The following is a 19,852-nucleotide window of genomic DNA, read 5'->3' on the forward strand; positions in this document are numbered from 1 at the left end:
AAGGAAAGTGCTCCAGAGGGTAATCAACACTGCCCAGAAACTTACTGGATGCCCTCTCCCCTCTCTGGAGGACATTTACAACACCCACTGCCTCAAGAGAGCCCAAAGCATCTCAAAGCATCCTCAAAGACCCTTCCCACCCTGGTCACCATCTGTTTGAACTGTGACCCTCAGGGAGACGTTACAGGACAATCAAATCAAAAACTAATAGACTGAAAAACAGCTTCTACCCCAGAGCTGTTATCGCACTGAACTATGCACAAACCTGAAATAACTTCTGAATAACCTCTGCTGGCTGGTGCAATAAATCCTGTTGTGCAATATTTATCATGTGCAATATCTATCATGTGTGTGTGTGAGTGTACAGCTTTACATAGTATAGTTGTATACTAAATAGCATAGGTTTTGTTTTTACAGTTTTAAACTATTTCTTTTGTATTTATTTAACTTATATTGTGCCTGTTATTTGTCTTTTTTGTTCTCATTTGTTGTTTGTCTTTAGTATCCTTTAAATAGCACTGAATCTGAGAGCTCTACCTCAATGTCGTTGTACTTGTGCAATGACAATAAAGATATTTTATTCTATTCTATTCTATCAACTGTTCTCCTCAGCTGTTCGAGCAGATCGGATGCGAGGTGGCAGAAACAAGTTTGGCCCCATATACAAGTGTGATCGTGCCCTCAAGCTGCAGAGAAAGGCTTTGATTCAAGCTAGTGGATTCAGACTAGACAGCAACCCAGCTCTGGTCTCCTCAACCCACCAGAGGGACTTGACCTTCACTGGTGACCTCCATCTAGCACCCATACTTCACAGCACCCCACTGCCCTCAACACAGAACAGTCATATGAGCTACCAGCCTCCATCACTGTGTTCACTCCTGCCATCCAGCTCACGTGGTGCCACACAGTACCAGTGTACCTCCCTCTCAAATTGGACCATCAGGTCAGAGCACATTTACAACTGTGCAAGTTCACCCGGCTTTACTGCAGGAATCAACTCAGGCAAGATATACTTGAGACCTTTCTCTCCACAAGGCCCCGGGATGCCTCAGCTGATGATAGAGTTATTGCACTGTGATCCAGATGAGCTACAGCTGCAGACTCAGATCACTGCTCGTCTCCTGCAGGAGCACATGAGCTGGGAGAAACATGGAAACCCTAGCACCTTCAGCCTGATGTGCCTCATGGCTGATCAGATGCTTTTCTCCATTGTGGAGTGGGCTCGCACATCCGTCTTCTTCAAACAACTCAAGGTAAGACCCTGTCTGTTGATTATGGTTTTATACATAAAAACTACAGAAACACAACACACTGTAAAATGTTAATGTTATTTTGTAGGAGCCATATGACCTGTTTTTTTTCTGTTCTCTGCCATCTGCTTTCTTAATTAGTAGATCAAGACCTCAGGTAAGATGTAGTTGAAATATCCTTAGCCTGGCATGTTTGTGGAAATGCTACAGCACTGATGCTAATATTACCAGCACTGACCTTAAGTGATGTCATGATGTTATCAACAGCTTAAAAGTTAAGCTCAGTCTGAAAGTTAACATTTTAAGCTGACAACTTGATTTTAACTTAGTATTGCAGAGCAGAGTAGCCTCACAAAATGAGCATGGCAAAAGTTTGAGCAAACCTTTTTCACAGTCTTGTGGGACAGAGATACACAATCCTAGTATGAATGAACAAGATCTATCAATAAAAATGGCCACAATCTATCAAAACATCGTTGCAAAGGGTGAGGCTTAGAAGGAAATAGGCCATAAGTCAAGTTTTCTTAAGGCCCTGACACACCAAGCCGACATCAAAGAACTAGCGGCGACAAAGCCGACTGTTCTGTCGTCTACGTCGCCTCACATCACCCTGTGTCAGTGCATTTGAACACACTACACAGACTACATCCGACGGCCAACCAGCACCTAACGTTCTGCGCATACGTGAGAGGAAATAACTCGGGAAACCGGAAGTCCAAGGAATGCATGAAATATAAACAAAGAAGCTAGCGGTTTCCTAGCATTTTCACGCCACTCTCGCTCGCCACAGATGATTTCGTGTAGCTGATAAAATGTCTGATAAGTTGCAAATGGCACTGGCATTGTCAGCCCTTGGTCTTTTGCGTGTGGAAGAAGAAAGGAAGACGCAGAGAGGAAAAATAAGGAGAAACCGCATGAAATGGGTAAAATCATGGATACTGCAGCGACAGGCTCAAGGGGCTTTCCCGAACCTGTGTCGAGAGCTGGAGACAAATGAAACCTCCAATTTTAAAAATTTCGCTTGGCTCTTTCCTGTCCAGTTTCACCTGTTGAAGGAACTTGTAAGTCTGATCATCCAGAGGCAGAACACTAACTACCGGGATTGTATGTCCGTTGGGGAAACAGCTGATGATTACACTGCGCTTCTTGGCAACAGGTATGCAAGCTAAAGGTGTCACTATATTAACAGTATATAGGCTATATATATGTATATATATATATAGATAGATATGGCAGTCAGTTTGTCTGATATATGTTTGTCTCATACAACTTGCAAATTTTCCGAGATGCACATTTCCCTGATATAAAAACGTTTAAGTAAATAAAATCCCTGAAATTGGGTGAGAATGATTGTCAAAATAACATATTCACCTTGCACTTTACATAAGAATACTGCACTTCACAAATAGTAAAATACTTACTTATTACTACTAGAAATATAATGTAGTTGATGATTTACAATTTCGAAATGTGTTTCATCTGTTTACACCAGATATGAATAGTTCTGGATGAACAAGTAATTCTTGTTGTGGTGCTTCAAGCCCTTTCAGTATCAGTATTTGAAACTGTGGCTGTATTTAATCAGAAACAATTCATTCAAAACTGTCTTTCAATCTTTGTTTGTATGTTCAAATATCTAAAGTCACACACAAGTTGTGTAGAATAATGACTGTATGGGTGTAGGGACAGCTGTGAATGCTCTTGACTGTGGAGGTGTATAAGTGGTCTGGACAATCTTTTTAGTATGTAAAGACACTACATTATCCTAGCCAGACAGTATTGTGTGACGTCAATGCATGGAATGGTGGTATCCAAGTCCTTTCAGTAGCAGTACTTGAAATACTGAAAGTATTTAATCCATAACAATACATACACAACAGGTTTTCAGAGCTTTCTTTGTATGTTCAAATTCGTAAAGCCAGACATAGGGTGTGTAGGGCGTTTACTGAACAGGCATAGACACAAGTGTGAATAGTCTTGACTGTGGAAATGTAAATAATGTGGGGTTCCTTTTAGTATGTAAAGACATCACATTAATTAGCCGAGACAAACAGTATTGTGTGACATCAGTGGATGGATTGGTGGTATTTCAAGCCCTTTCAGTAGCAGTACTTGAAACTGTGACTGTATTTAATCCATACACTACATACACAACTGGTTTTCTGTGCAAATAATTCACACTGTCTGTAGTATAGATAACTGAGTTATGTGCTTGTTAATATTTACAGGGGAAAGCTTAAGGAGTCTTTCTTACCAGTTCCAAGTGGGAATATCAACAATTCGGCAATTGGTTCCTGAAAACTGTGCAGCAATCTACCAGGTTTTAAAGGAGAAATACTTGAAGGTATGTGTGATATGATGTTTATAGTGCTGTCTGTTAAGGTTATCAGGGGTCTGACATAGCCGATGGATTCCAGGCTCAGTGGAACTTCCCAAACTGCCTGGGTGCTCTGGATGGGAAACACATCAACATTCGCCCCCCACGAGGAACTGGATCAGCATTCTACAACTACAATATGCCTATCCTGTTTCCTGTAATGGATATTGTAGTGTCTGACTGACAAGAAAACTACTTGGCTGTGGTTTCAGGTCTCTATGGCTGTAGTCTAAAAATACAAAATAAAGTTATTTTGCATGATACTATCTTATCTGGAGTTCAATATATTGAAAGTACACTCTCACAAAGTCATTGAAAGTACACTCTCTCAAAGTCAAAGTGTTTTATAATCAAATGTGCAGGACAATGAAATTCTTATAAATGTAATAATCAACTGCGTAGCACGGCATTAAAAGGAATTATTTACATCTGTTACAAGTTTGTTGCCACATCCAGCATTACAGATTACTAAACTGTCTGTCACACGTTTCTGATGCCAGGCTCTGGTCCACTGAATATTTGAAGAGGCAGTCGTCCACCTCATGCTGGAAATATGGCAGTAAATGTGGGGGCAACTTCTGCATTCTGTGCTCAATGTTTTTGCAGTAGGCATGGATGGCATGATTGTTCTCTTCCTGAGAAGCTAACTTTTCCAGGGTTTGACCAATGGTGCGCATCAAGTTTGATGACTCCTCACTGACGGACTCGTCCAGCAACTTCCTGCTGCGCTTCACCCGAGGCCTCGGAGTGCTTGACTGGCTGGAGGTGCTTGGCAGTGGCTCCTCTCTGGTGGGTGTAGGTGTGGACTCTGCTCCACAGATGATGGACTCCGTTAGGGGAGTGCTGGGTCTTTGTTCAGCCTCAAAGAAGCAGGGCTCCTCTGAGGTGCTGGTCCAGTCTGAGGGTGACTCAGAATCAGCATCAGCTGAAGGTTCCTTATAAAAACAAAAAATAATTTCACAATTGTGGAAGATAACGGGAGAGTGAAACCAAGTTAATGTACGAAAGGATACATATGAAAAGAGGGGTACAAACTAGGGCTGCTCGATTATGGCAAAAATCATAATCACGATTATTTTGGTCAATATTGAGATCACCATAATTTAACACGATTACATTTTGACTCTTATTTTTGCATCCAGACGGTCCTGGTGTTTCCGCCGCAGGCTCCACTTCACTCAGCTGCCCACTGCTTCTTCCCACTTTAACCTAAATAACAACCGGGGCTCGGTGCACTGGTTGGATATAAACGGAGAGCCGGGGCTAGCTGGGAAGCTAGCAGAGGCTAACTGGCTGTGCTTCCCTCCGGTCATGCTGCAGCTAACGCCCCGCTAGCCTCACAGCGGCTGAGGCTAGTGGGGCTCTCAGTTGGCTCCTTCCGTTCAGAGCTGGGGCTAGCTGGAGCTAGCCCCGGAAGCAGCGAGCCCCAGTTGTTATTTAGGTTACAGTGAGAAGATGCACCCGGCCCGACTGAAGTGGAGCCTGCGGAGGAAGCACCGGGTAGCCCCAGTTTCACTACAGGCAGATTCACTTGCTACAGGGGCGAGGAAATAAAACCAGTGATGAGCAGATGTTAAATGTAAATGACAGAAGAAAGAAACAATGTTTTCTTTTTACCCAACAAATAAAAGGGTTCATTTACCACGATAGTTAGGTTGGAGGAGGTTTCCTTCCTTTTTGTGTAGGGCTCCAAAACTGCAGCCGGGTCAGTATCCACTGCTGCCTGCCAGTCTTCTGTGCTCCAACACTCCCCGAGGGTGCAAGTTTCTTGTACCGGGTACACTGGGTTCGCAGAGATTCCCACCTCTTCCTGAGCTCTTTGACAAACAAAAAGAAGGAACTTATTCATCGTGCGTGAGCTAGCAAACAATTACGATCAGTTCCTGCTAAAGAGCTCAATGGCCAGAAAGAAAATCTTACCCGATATAACAAGCTTATTTTCAACCTCACGCCAGAGCTCTCTTTTCACCACTCGGTTGGCATAGCGTTTTGCTGTGATGTCGTACAGAGCTAGCCTCTCCTGAATCATTGTGATCAGATGGTCTTCAGTATCTTCGTTCCAGATGGCCATGGCGTTGTGAAAATATTCACGAAAGTTCAGATGAAATGCAGATCAAAAATTAGCCTTCTGTGTGTGCCCTCTGGACTTTATCGTTTGTTTTCTTTCATCACTTCCGTTTCTCTTCTTGTGCACTGATTCGCTAAGCTGAACAGCCAATCAGAGTGATCTCTTTCACCGACTATTTCCGCCACCGATTCAACATGCCCAATCGGCCAAAACGCCGCCGACACGGAAGTGCTGACGGTGCAGGACACATCACAAAAACTGGGCTGACAGGCACTCACCGACGGCCCAACAGCCGACAGTCGGCTTGGTGTGTCAGGGCCTTTAGAGCAATCCTGATTAAAGTCAGTAGACATATCCGATAGTGAATCTGAATGTTCAGACCAAGATCGTTGAATAAAAGTCCATTAAAGGTGGGGCAAATGGTGGGACTTTGAGTATGCTGTTATTAAAATCATGTATACATTTAACGGTGGGACAAGTGTGTGATTTGTCTCACTTCTTTAGACAGAGGTAAACAAGCTGAAGTGACTTCATGTGACTTTGTTGGGCTTCAGTTTTGGGCTATTGAGCTACATCCTGGTATTGGCTGAAAAAGGGCTTGAACCTGTAATTATGTGACTGTATTTGTGGCTATATTTATGGATCAAGCACCAAAGGGACAGAACCCCATTGAGTTCATGCAGGTTTTGTCATAGTGTGCACTTCTGACCTGCCATACATGTCATGCTCTTAACTCACCCAATAAATTTCCACCCATCCCTGCCTCTCAACCACTCCCACCTGCTAGCCTATTACCTGTCCATATATCTACTGCTTCTGCTGGTCCACCAAACCCATCTAATCGAGCCAACTCAGCTCACCTGTGGCTCATTACTCCCTGCCACTATAAAGACTCCTGCTTCACACTCTTGTTGCCAGATTGTTCTTTGTCATATACATGCAAGACTTCCCAGCATGTGTTCACAGACTGCTTCCTCATTGCTTTCCTTGCCTGTCTTTGACTCTCCTGTTTCTCCTGCTCCCCGGTAAACCACTCAGCTTTCTGTCTTTGACCAAGAGCTCTGCTTCCACATCCCTGGTTTCTGTTCATCTGTTCCCCATGGCTGTGTGGAGAGACTACCAGTCAGCTCTACATTGTGAATTTATCTGTTCAGCTGCCTGTGATTTCCTGTGCATCATCCACATACTCCCATTTTGAAGCATCGAATTTGGCATTTGGGCCATTGCCATCTTTGTTGTTGGAGGCAGAAGTGATCATATGAATGAATGAATGAATTTTCATAATTGTGTCATGCAAGCAGTTATGCCGAGCCCACAGGGGCTTACAAGACACCACAGATTCAGAGCAAGCCAGGATCAGAGTCCAGCAAACATAAATTCAGACAGCATTACAAGGAAAGAAAATGGAACAAAGTAGCAAAAGCATCATATATAATCAGATCATCAGTTTGAAAGATCAAGTCCGTGGATCACTTACAAAGGCATTTATCATGTAAAACTGAGAAAAGAAATCAAATCAATACTAATTAAACAAACTTTTTTGCCTTCCAGGCTTCAAGAACAAAATTGGAAAATCTAAACACATCAGAATAACCAACCATTCTAGCTTTTGGTCATCTAAGTACCAGAGAATGTCAGGGTATAGATGAGCCCTTTCACAGAATACAAGCTCTCTTAAGTCATGATAGTTTACACAATATAAAAGAAAACGGGACTCATTTTGGGCACTGTAAAACCATATTTGGGTAAGAGGAGTAAGGGGTGGATCTGACTGAGACTGAGGATACCATAGGCAGACAGCCTGTCACTTAAAGCTGCCCAGCTCTCAACTATATGTAATGTTAAGCCTTAATAAAATGTAAACAGGTGAGTTATATAAAAATTCACCCCCTGTACAGTTGTCACGAACAGGGAAAATTAGATATAGAGACCAAAAACTGTTTTTTTTTGTACCAGGCTGTAAACATGTTTATTTCTGCTGTTAAGTTGGGCATTTTAACATGGGGATTGACTGGCTTCTGGGGCCAGCCTCAGTTGGACATTTGATAAACTGCAGATATGGGCACTTCTGTGTTGCCTTCATTTTTTGAGCCCTAGAGGTTCTGCTTGGTTGGACAATTGAGGCCACCATGGTGGATTCTTAGCTTATTTGCATCATGTGAAAATTAGTAATATGAATTGACTTTTCTGGATATTTATTGTCAACACCAAAGTCGGTATACAACCTTGTAGGACTGAGAAACACAATCCTACTGCCAATGAACAAAATCAGTCAAAAATATGGCAGCCATTAATCATTCAGTTTCATTCACATCCAAATGTTGCAGACATTGTAATGCCGAAACGAGTGTGAGATTGGTCTCCCTCCTTTAGAAAAAATTAAACCAGCTGTAGTGACTTTGCTTGGCTTTGAGAAGCCTAAAACTTTGAGCTGCTTTTTGGCTGAAAAAGAACTTGAACCCAGGTTGACCATTATCAGCTATATACAGATTATTTTTTTTGTTAGTTATCTGCTATTTCTGCAATTACCCATGAGCTGGAATGAGCTAGAGTCAGGAAACATGGCCCAATAAGTGACAATGATGTTCAAATCGACCACATTCACTCTATTAACACCAAATTTGCTACATACAACACACTGCAGTGGGCCTACAGGTTCTGATTTCACAACCCGTCTCAGCAAGGGCAAAACATATTAAAACCAAATGGGCAAAATATATTAAAACCAAATGGGCAAAATATATTCATGAGGTCCTCCACTCTCCACTGATAAGAGTCACTGTCAGTGTCTATTTATCGGGGGGGGGCAGGGGGAGTCCAAGGTCCAGGGCCACAGGTTTCTTGCTTCCTCAGTCTGTTCACAAATCAACACACTTAGTGCAGTCGTCTTTGAGCCACACCATGGACAAGGCTGGTAAAACTTCAGCCCTCAGGAAGCCAACTCTGCCCTTTGTCAGCGGTGTTGCAGGTAGACCCTTGCCTGCACGGAGAGAGCACAACCAGAATGAGACAGGAGTTTCACTAATTGAACAATTTTCACACAGATCTCACACGCACACCATACCTAGAAAGTAGGGCTGGGCGATATGGCCTAAAAAAAATCGACGATTTTTTCACAAAAAATCCGATTCACGATTTAAATCGATTTTTTCCCCTCCTAGTTAAAAAAAAAAAAATATTTGCAGCCTGGTAGCACATACCTGGGGTCCAAAGCTTTCAGCATGTGAATAAACCCCGGCTTTTCCAAGGTAGCCTATATATGGGCACCATATCTCTTGCAATATACATGGCGACTGCATCTGTGATTGCTTTCCACTGGGCCCCTTTCTTATCATACGGCAGTGTTTCCCCTACCATTATACTGGATCACAACAGAAGTCAATTAAGGTTACCTTTCCTATAGAACAGGTCTATACCTTGTCCTTTTATTAAACAAACTAAATAGCCTTATGTCACAGGCTGAGCCTGATGTGTGTGGCTTGTGTGTGTGTGTGTGTGTGTGTGTGGAGCTGTGTATGTGTGTAGTTGATGTAGGAGGTATGAGACATTAGTGCGCCGGGTGTGGTGTGTGACGTCAGACGGATGCGCCCCAGGAAGAAAGTGAGGCATGTGCTGCTATGTTGTTTACATCGAGCAGCCACAGTGAAGAAGCCTACGCAGTTCTGCATGCTGTTTTTGAGTTATTTCCCTCTATATAAAAGTCAGACACTGATGAGAGAGGCTGTGCATCATCCCTGCAGTGCTGAAAATACAGTGCCGTTCTTTATCGCAGACAAAGTCCCGTTGTTTATGTGTTGTTGCCACAACAAGCTAACACAAGCTAAAGGAGCTAATGGTCTTCGGAGGTCCCTTTACTACGGTTCGGGGGTCTGCCAGCTTGGCGTTGGTAGCACTTATTATCTTATTTACACAACGGCATGTCATTTATGTCCCTACACGGTGCGCGTCTAAAATCCCCCTCTGCTCTCTGTGTCGCGCATGGCGGAGTTCAGCCCTGATGCGCGCACATACACACACACACACACACACACAGGTGAGCACACACACACAGACACAGGTGAGCACACAAAAGCGCCGAAGAACTCGTTCCCTTTCTTGAGAACGAGCGCGCGGGGGGGAGGGGTGAGCACACTCTGAACTACTGGAGCCCAGTGTGGAGCGGCGGTGGCGGATTTTAAATAGAAACTCGATTTTCATTAAAACAAATCGGCCTAAACTGCAAATTCGAATTAATCGATAAAATCGATTTATTGCCCAGCCCTACTAGAAAGCAGTGTTTTGCAGCACATGCTTAAATAACCTCAGTGTGAGGAGACACACTCAGACACACTGCCTTCAATCAGACCCAAACTCAAAGCCACTGGCTCACAGCAAATTTGAATTCCCTCCACCCCATATATAATACACCCACAAAACAACTCCCCATAGAACAATACATGTCTACCTGTTACATACAGTCTTGCAGGACAAAAATGCATATTTTCACATTTCTATTGTAAATGAGCAAAATGGGTTAAAAAAAAAAAAACATGGCCGCCATCAATCACATATCTTCGCAAAGGTTCGGGGCTTAGTAGAAAATGGGCCATAAATCACGAATAAATTCTACCCATCATCATAAATCTTGGAAGATATTTGCATTATATGTTTGGGCATAGGTCTACCAAAGCATTTTGAGCCCAACACATAGAAGGCATCACATATAGCAAAAGTGTGTACCTCAAAACCAAGTGGACAGCATTTTGCCAACTTTGGTGTGATTGCGCTGGGGGCATGATTCATGAGTCATTACTCACCACTCTGAACAGACAAAAGTCCAAGGCAACTACCACAAGTTACCAAGAGCCTAATTCAAGTACATAAACAGGACAAACCCCAATTTGTCACAGCCCCAGCTCAGTGAGCTAGACAATGACCAAGATCACACAAGATTAAAGTATTTAAACAATATTTTTATTTGTGTGTTATTGTGAATGTAAAACAAATAAGAAACCAAAACAAGGTTGATGATGGTGAGACAGAAACATTCTGTTTCAGACATGGGAAACAGAATGTGGAACCTGCCTAAATAACCTAGGCATACCCATGTAAATGTCATGGCTCCACCCATCTACCTGCAGGCAACCAGCAAAGAGTAAAACACAAGACAGCAAGAGGAGCACTGACAGGGTCAGGGGCCATCCCAACCTGCACTAAACCAGGCTCCTCATCTGTCATCTGCATTTGCTACCTGCTCTCCAAATCTTAACTGCCCAGCTATGGACGCAGCAGGTTTGTTTGAATAGGAACTTTATGATCATACTCCCTTATATGTTGGTATGGAGAGTGGAAGGAGCCTTGAGCAAAGAAAAACACTGAGAGGCAGATCTGAATGTTACCTGGGTGGCATAAAGACTTTATAAACACCCCTGATTCCCACCCTGCCTACAACCTGTCTCCCAGTTGGCTAACCTCCAGCCTGCTAACAATCAGCTTCTGCTAGGTTCTTAAGCCTGGAGTCTGTTAGCCCCAGTCTGCACCCCAGTTGGCTAGCCTCTGGTCCTCTAGGTTCCAGACAGCAGGGGGAGCTGTAACTTCATCTGCCTACTATCATTTAAAAAAAACATTGCTAGAATGAGAGGAATAATGTCAAAGTAAGACCTATGGCCATACCTTTATTTCCATTAGATTTGATTACTGCAACCGTGAAAGGGGGAGAGAGTGAGGGGATGACATGCATGACTTACTTTTTTTAATGGTGATTTTTTTCTCTCCGTGTTCCAGTGGGGTCCCATGGCTATATTCTAGTGGGGACCCATCTCTCACCTCCTGTAGGTCCCATCTCTGAGTTCCTGTGGGGTCCCATCTATGTGTTCTAATGGGGTCCCCGTGGCCATGTTCCAATGGGGTCCTGTCTCTGAGTTCCTGTGTGGTTCCAAAATTAAAAAAAATATATACATATAGGGATTTGAGTACATGTCTTGTCCCTACCCCAAATGTCAAATGTCTCTGACAGAGGGATAACATGGCAAATGGATACTGTGTATGCATCATACAACAATTTTGGTGCAGACATTCATGTGTCCAGAGAATGAATTGTGTTTTGCCATGTGCAAAAATAATAGCATTCCCATGAGCCTCAATGCTCAGATTAGATGAAAGGATCTCCTTTTAAATCACAGATATTTGACACGCTGGATGAAACCAGTACTTGAATGGTTTCTACTTTCTTTCTGCTCCAAGTTGAATGACCAGGTGAAGTTGCTGCACAGCTGCTGGAGTGAACTGTTGCTCCTGGACATCATCTCCAGGCAGGTCCTGTGTGGCAAAGAGGGCAGTCTGCTCCCGTTCACTGGGCAGGAGGTAATTAATCTCTGCATTTCTCTATTTTGTCATCTTTATTTATCTTTGTTATAACAATTTTATAACAATATTTTACAAACTCAAAGGAGTTAATAAGCTACATGTATTGATATTGTTCCTGACTGTGCTCTTAGCTTACAGCTACAGTTTTTAATTGCTCTCTGTTGCTTGTGCACGCTTTTCCCTGAGGCGACATGCCGAGGTAGGAACCTTGTGTGAGTTGTATTGTGTTGCACAGAGGACAGCAGAATAAAGAACACACTGAACTGTCCTGAGGCGTATGTCATATGTTCCTGTGTTAAGCCTCCAGCTATTACTCCACAATAGACAAGAGTAACAAGACACTGTTGGCTTCATAACACCATGACCTCCAGCATGCACTAAAGTTAGCTGAGTGTGAAACAGTCGGGATGAGAGTCAACACTTCTCTGCCGTAAAATGGTTGATTGCCTCCTTAGGGTTGGGAGAGAGTTACTCTGCTTTGGGTAGTGACCGAAAGAATGATATTGCAGAGGCTGTCCCAAAACATGCTGGAGGGATTATATATACCTCATCAAAAGGAGCGAGAAAGCATCGCTGGGAAGAAGGACGACTGGAATATGTTGCTCGGCCAGCTGCCCCCGCAGTTTAAGATGGATAGATGGATGGATGAATGGATGGATGAAATATAATTGTATAATATGGGTGCAAAGACAGTACATTAAATGCTTTGTGGCTATTTGTTAACACTTATTAACATTTATGGTTTCTTCTACCTGATGCCATTTTGTCACCTAATACTACAAACAGAACCACATCATCTGCCAAAAGCAGAGATGCAAGATGATGGAGACCAACACCCACCGAAAAACATGTCTGACTTTGTGCTAAGTATTTGGACACAGCTCTGACTTTGGTTATACAAGGACCCCATGGTATAATTTTATTGTTCTTAAATTTACCCTGAACCATAAATGATAGCTTGGTAAATGGTAATGGTGGATGGACTGCACTTGTATGGTGCCTTTCTAGTCTTGCGACCACTCAAAGCATTTTTTTCTCTATGAGTCACATTCAGCCATTCACACACACATCCATACAAAGGTGGCTGAGGCTACCATACAAGGTGCCAGCTGCTGCTTATTTTAACACAATCACACACCAATGGAACAGTCATTGGGAGCAATTTAGGGTCCAGTATCTTGCCCAAAGACACTTCGACATGCGAACTTTAGGAGCCTGGGATTGGACCGCCAATCTTCAGATTAGTTGACAACCCACTCTACCCTCTAAGCCACACTCTTCCATGTTGTTTGGAATAAGAGTGATCTAATCCTCCCATTTCCTTGGAAGGATGTCTCCCCTTATTCCTCAGGAAAAATATTTGATTTCCATCTCTGCTGTGTCCGTTCATTGTTGACTAGGATCATTATTGGGTGCCCTGTTAGAATCATTCAGTCATCATGGACATATTGCAAAAACAATGACATTCCAAGGTCTTATCATAAATGACCAAATATGTACACATTTATCAGTACAGTCATAAATCTCTTAAAATGGGTTTCCCTCATTTTATACCATTTTTCTTTGATTGGCTGTGGGTGATTTTGGCATGTCCCACATGCTGCTCTGCTAACTTAAGTGAGTGTAATAAGTTCTTAAATGACACAAAATTAAAATACCTTTTATACAGCCGTATCGTCCTCAACAAGTTCTTTGATTAAAAACAAGTCATTTTGACTTCCCTCATTTTGATCATTTATTTATTCTATTTTCAAAATGAACTTAAACATTTATCACATGTCCCTGGGTAACTGCCTCTTTAAGAAAAAGGCTGATGTCATCAGTGACATAACCACCTCCATTTTTGTCTTTCTTTAGTGGAGGCTAAAAAGAGTGCTGTAGTGCAGTACAGTAAATATCTACACTGATATTTCTTACTTTTTTTTATCGTATTGTGTTTGTAGTTGGGTGTTGTGGAGTTTCACATGTCCAACCTGTTACAGTGAAATCTCAAATAATTTAAAAACTTTTCAAAAATTCAAATCATATTTGTGAAACAGTGCACAGCTGCCTTCAGCGATGAATCAAGGGGCATAGCACCAAAGCCCCCTCGCCCTTCTTCTCTTTATCCACAAACTGATCTCACAGAAATACGTGAAATAACCACGACCTCTTAACACTGCATTCCGTGGTGGCAGCACGTAATGGGTTGAAATTACGTGCCGGTACCACGTAAACAATGCCAAAGTCAATTAGGATCCTTTTTCATGGTGGACACACGGATTCCCTGATTCAATAACGTCACGTCAACCTCGTTTTCCTCAATGATATTTTTAACATTCCTGTATACACACAAAAACACGGAAGTGTCCTTGATAACTCAACAATATGACAGGTTAATGTCAAGGCCATAAAATAAAATAAATGTATTTTGCCAGCTTTGGATAGCGTAGGGCTTTAAGAGCATTGTGCTGTGGGCGGATGGGGTGCGTTCCACTACTGTTTTGTAGCTACTGTCTGCTGTGTGTGGGCTTCATTCCATTTCAGATTGCCGTCCGTCTGCCGTAACCGAATCCAAACGCCACTAATAAATGAATAAATAAGAAGAGAAAAATAAGGCTGAGCACGGAAGAACCAGAGAGGAAACACCATCACATGGAGGGAGGCGGCCGCTGCCGCAATCTGGCCACCCTCAACTCCACCAGGGGAGAGCGGACCCCAAGCCAGCGCCACAGAACCAGAGGCCCCCCCCTGGCGCACATGCTCCCACTGAGGAAACACTGGAGTTAAGAACTAAACTATGATAAATGACATAAAATATTAAGATGTAGGCCTAAATAAATTCGTTATTAAATAAATTAAAACATATAGACTACAGTAGATAAAAGTAGAACATGCTAAAAGTAAATACAATAGGCTAAAGTGTCTAAACAATAATAAATAGTATCTAAGTTATCTATTAGGCGACCATTCCACTCTGTAAATAGATTTTAAACTTTCAATATAATTTTAATATTATTTTTGCTTATTTCATTATTGTTATTATTGGTTTTACTTTTTAGTAGTATTGTATTGTCTGAGGATGACTCATTTTAGTAACTATCTACAGTAAAAAAGAAAAAAACAAGCAAAGAAACAAACAAAACTCATTTTATACACGGGGCCTTCAAAGTGCTCTCTGAAACTACACCTGGCATGGCTTGTGTCCAAAAAATGAAAAAATCAAAACTTTGTCGTAGAGCTAAACCAAATACATCATTGGAAAGGTCTCAACCTGGAGAGTAACATATGTCAGTATGAAGATTCTACATGGCTCCTGCTTTTAGCCATTGACCTTTGAACCTTGACCTCAGTGCATGTTTGAGGGCTTATAACTCAGCAACTAAAGCGGGTACAGACATGGGACCAACTGTTATAGAGAGCTCTTGACCCCAGCTATCACGTGAGTGTAGTCAACAGCTGGGGGTGCTGTCAGATATGGGTAAAATATGGATAAAATTAATTTTCACCCATTTAGAAATTAGATATTAAAATCTGATTACACAAGTGTGTTTACCATCCCCTTAAAGTCCACAGTGTACTCTCAATTCAGTATTTACAACTTCCAAATCTAGGAAAAACACTTATATTTTTTTAAAACTACAATTCCCTGGGACCGCGCCATGCAGCTTGATACATATCAGCAACATAGTTGTAGTTCTTCTGATTTGCAAAGTAGGGTTCTAAATAGGGTTGTAAAAAGATATATCTACTGAATATATCTAATATCAAGTAAAGCCGAACTAGTGATGACACTCCACCTAGATGAACTATGTTAAGAAAAAAGTAAAGATGTTGGCTAATTTTCAATATTTAAGCTAATACGCTAGAAACTGTGTTTTTAGGACGGTAGGTTGGTTTGCGGCTTGTAAAATAGAGTTGTAAAATAGAGTCGTAAAAAGATAGATCTACTGATTATATCAAATGTCTAGTAAAGCTGAACTAGTAATGACACTGCACCTAAACGAAATATGTTATGAAAAAGTAAGGATGATGGTTCATTTCAGATAATTTAGCTAGTACTGTAGAAACGGCGTTTTTGGGACTGAATATTTGAATAGGCCTATATCAAATATCTAGTACAACCGAACTATCATGTTATTATTATTATTGGTGGGAAATTATAACAGAGGAATATATTTGCCGTTTTAATATCAAGAACACTTTAGTGTTTTTGTGTGTATACAGGACGTTGTTCAATCAGGGAATCCGTGTGGACACCACGACAATGGATCCTAATTGACTTTACATTGGCATTGTTTCCGTGGTACCGGCACGTAATTTCAACCCATTACGTGCTGCCACCACGGAATGCAGTGTTAAGAGGTCGTGGTCATTTCATGTATTTCTGTGAGATCAGGTTGTTATCCATGTCTCTCTCATGTACACAGCACAGTGGTGCTCCAGCAGCAAAAGCAGTCACTTACTCGACACACCAGCTGCGTTTAGAGACGAATCCTAGTGCAGGGGTGGACTGAACCATTTTGCGCCTTCAAGGGGTGAGAGGAGCCTCAGAGCTTCCACTAGTTTAGTCTTTAAACTGATTATTCAGCTAATTTGAATTTAGTTTTGGCACTAAATACTTAACTCCTCCGAGAACCGTCACCTTATCGTGGTGGAGGAGTTTGAGTACCCTAATGACCCTAGGAGCTGTACTGTTGGGGGCATTTCGCCCCTGGTAGGGTTTCCCATGGCAGATTGGTTCTGGGCGAAGGGTCAGACGAAGAACGGTTCAGAAGACCCTTCATGATGGAATATAACAAGAGTTGGTGTACCTGGCCCGGAGGGTTACCGGGGCCCCGCCCTGGAGCCAGGCCTGGGGCTGGGGCCCGTGGGCGAGCGCCTGGTGGCCGGGCCTTCACCCGTGGGGTCCAGCTGGGCCCAGTCCGAACCGGCTACATGGGCTCGTCCCCCTGCAGGCCCACCACCCACAGAGGGATCCAGAAGGATTCGGTGCAGTGTGGATCGGGCAGCAGACCAAGGCGGGGGCCTTGGCGGTCCGATCCTCGGCTACGGAAGTTGGCTCTTGGGACATGGAATGTCACCTCTCTGGCGGGGAAGGAGCCGGAGCTTGTGGAAGAGGTTGAGCGCTACCGGCTAGATATAGTCGGCCTCACCTTGACACATAGTTCCAGCTCTGGAACCCAAGTCCTTGAGAGGGGTTGGACTCTCTCCTTTGCTGGAGTTGCTCCGGGTGAGAGGCGGAGGGCTGGGGTGGGCTTTCTGATAGCCCCCAGACTCTCTGCCTGTATGTTGGGGTTCACCCCAGTGGACGAAAAGGTTGCGTCCCTGCGCCGTCGGGTCGGGGAACGGGTCCTGACTGTTGTCTGCGCTTATGTGCTGAACAGCAGTTCAGAGTACCCGCCCTTTTTGGAGTCCCTGGGACGGGTGCTGGACAGTGCCCCGACCAGGGACTCCATTGTTCTGCTGGGGGACTTCAACGCTCACGTGGGCAATGACAGCAGGACCTGGAGGGGCGTGAGTGGGTGGAACGGCCTGCCCGATCTGAACCCGAGTGGTGTGCAGTTATTGGACTTCTGTGCAGGTCGCAGTTTGGCCATAACTAACACCATGTTTGAGCATAAGGATGTCCATCAGTGCACGTGGCACCAGGACAGCCTAGGTCGCAGGTCAATGATTGACTTTGTAGTCGTGTCATTTGACCTGCGACCATATGTTCTGGACACTCGGGTGAAGAGAGGAGCAGGGCTGTCAACTGATCACCACCTGGTGGTGAGTTGGATCAGGTGGCAGGGGAGGATGCCGCACAGACCTGGCAGGCCCAAACGAGCAGTGAGGGTCTGCTGGGAACGCCTGGTGGAAGAACCTGTCAAGATGATCTTCAACTCCCACCTCCGGGAGAGCTTCGACTGCATCCCGAGGGCGGAGGGGGACATTGAGTCCAAATGGGCCTTGTTCTGCTCTGCCATTGTCGAGGCAGCTGTTGCGAGCTGTGGCTGCAAGGCCGCGGGGGCCAGTCGCGGTGGTAAGCCGTCAGGCTGAAGAAGGAGGCCTACGGGGCATGGTTGGTCTGTGGGTCTCTGGAAGCAGCTGACGGGTACCGGCGGGCCAAGCGGAGCGCAGCAGCGGCAGTCGTGGAGGCAAAAACTCGGGCGTGGGAGGAGTTCGGTGAGGCCATGGAGAAAGACTATCGATCGGCTCCAAAGAGGTTCTGGCAAACCGTCCGGCGCCTCGGGGGGGGAGGCGGCAACGTGCTCACACTGTTTACAGTGGGGGCGGGGAGCTGCTGACGTCAACTGGGAACATTGTTGGGCGGTGGAAGGAATACTTTGAGGAGCTCCTCAATCCCACCAACACTTATTCCAGTGAGGAAACAGAGCCGGGGGTCTCGGGGGCGGGTCGTTCAACTTCGGGGGCAGAAGTCGCCGAGGTAGTGAAGGAACTGCACGGCGGCGGGGCCCCGGGGGTGGACGAGATTCGCCCTGGATATCTCAAGGCTCTGGATGTTGTAGGGCTGTCCTGGCTGACACACCTCTGCAACATTGCGGGGACATCGGGGGCAGTGCCTCTGGAGTGGCAGACCGGGGTGGTGGTCCCCATTTTCAAGAAAGGGGACCAGAGAGTGTGTTCCAACTACAGGGGGATCACACTCCTCAGCCTACCCGGTAAGGTCTACTCCAGGGTGCTGGAGAAGAGGGTCCGGTCGATAGTTGAACCTCAGATTGAGGAGGAGCAATGTGGGTTTCGTCCCGGACGCGGAACCATGGACCAGCTCTTTACCCTCGCCAGGGTGCTGGAGGTGGCGTGGGAGTTTGCCCAACCAGTCCACATGTGTTTTGTGGATTTGGAGAAGGCTTACGACCGTGTCCCCAGGGGCATCCTGTGGGGGGTGCTCCAGGAGTATGGGGTTGGTGGCCCTTTGCTAAGGGCCATCCAGTCCCTGTACCGAAGGAGCACGAGTCTGGTTTGCGTGGCTGGCAGTAAGTCAGACCTGTTCCCGGTGAGGGTTGGACTCAGCCAGGGCTGCCCTTTGTCACCAGTTCTGTTCATAACTTTTATGGACAGAATTTCTAGGCGCAGCCGAGTGGTGGAGGGTGTCAGGTTTGGTGATGGAAGGATCTCGTCCCTGCTATTTGCGGATGACGTGGTCCTCCTAGCTCCATCGAACAGTGACCTCCAGCTCTCGCTGGGACGGTTCGCAGCCGAGTGTGAAGCAGTTGGGATGAGAATCAGCACCTCCAAGTCTGAGGCCATGGTCCTCAGCCGGAAAAGGGTGGATTGCCCACTCCAGGTCAGGGGGGAGGTCCTGCCTCAGGTGAAGGAGTTTAAGTACCTCGGGATCTTGTTCACGAGTGAGGGTAGGATGGAGCGGGAGATTGACAGGCGGATTGGGGCAGCGTCAGCAGTGATGCGGACGCTTAACCGGTCCGTTGTGGTGAAAAGGGAGCTTAGCCAGAAAGCAAAGCTCTCAATTTACCGGTCAATCTACGTTCCAACCCTCACCTATGGTCATGAGCTCTGGGTAGTGACCGAAAGAACAAGATCGCGAGTACAAGCGGCCAAAATGAGTTTCCTCCGCAGGGTGGCTGGGCTCAGCCTTAGAGATAGGGTGATAAGCTCGGACATCCGGGAGGGACTCGGAGTAGAGCCACTGCTCCTCCACATCGAGAGGAGCCAGTTGAGGTGGTTCGGGCATCTGGTAAGGATGCTTCCCGGACGCCTCCCTTGGGAGGTATTCCAGGCATGTCCAGCCGGGAGGAGACCTCGGGGCTGCCCCAGGACACACTGGAGGGATTACATCGCCCGGCTGGTCTGGGAACGCCTCGGGGTTCC

At 44.9% G+C, this 19,852-nt stretch overlaps 1 protein-coding gene across 1 annotated transcript in view; it reads left to right on the top strand.

Moving 5' to 3' along the window:
• The window catches only part of LOC117269422 (nuclear receptor subfamily 5 group A member 2), a 57,957-nt gene that overhangs the window by 23,714 nt on the left and 14,391 nt on the right, over window positions 1-19,852 (top strand). The window contains exons 4-5 of the mRNA XM_033646422.2: window positions 613-1,253; window positions 11,918-12,037. Of these exons, the coding sequence (XP_033502313.1) occupies window positions 613-1,253; window positions 11,918-12,037 (761 nt within the window). The remainder of the gene's footprint in view (window positions 1-612; window positions 1,254-11,917; window positions 12,038-19,852) is intronic.

This window comes from Epinephelus lanceolatus, chromosome 19 (genome assembly GCF_041903045.1).
Source record: "Epinephelus lanceolatus isolate andai-2023 chromosome 19, ASM4190304v1, whole genome shotgun sequence".
Taxonomy (NCBI): Eukaryota; Metazoa; Chordata; class Actinopteri; order Perciformes; family Serranidae; genus Epinephelus; species Epinephelus lanceolatus.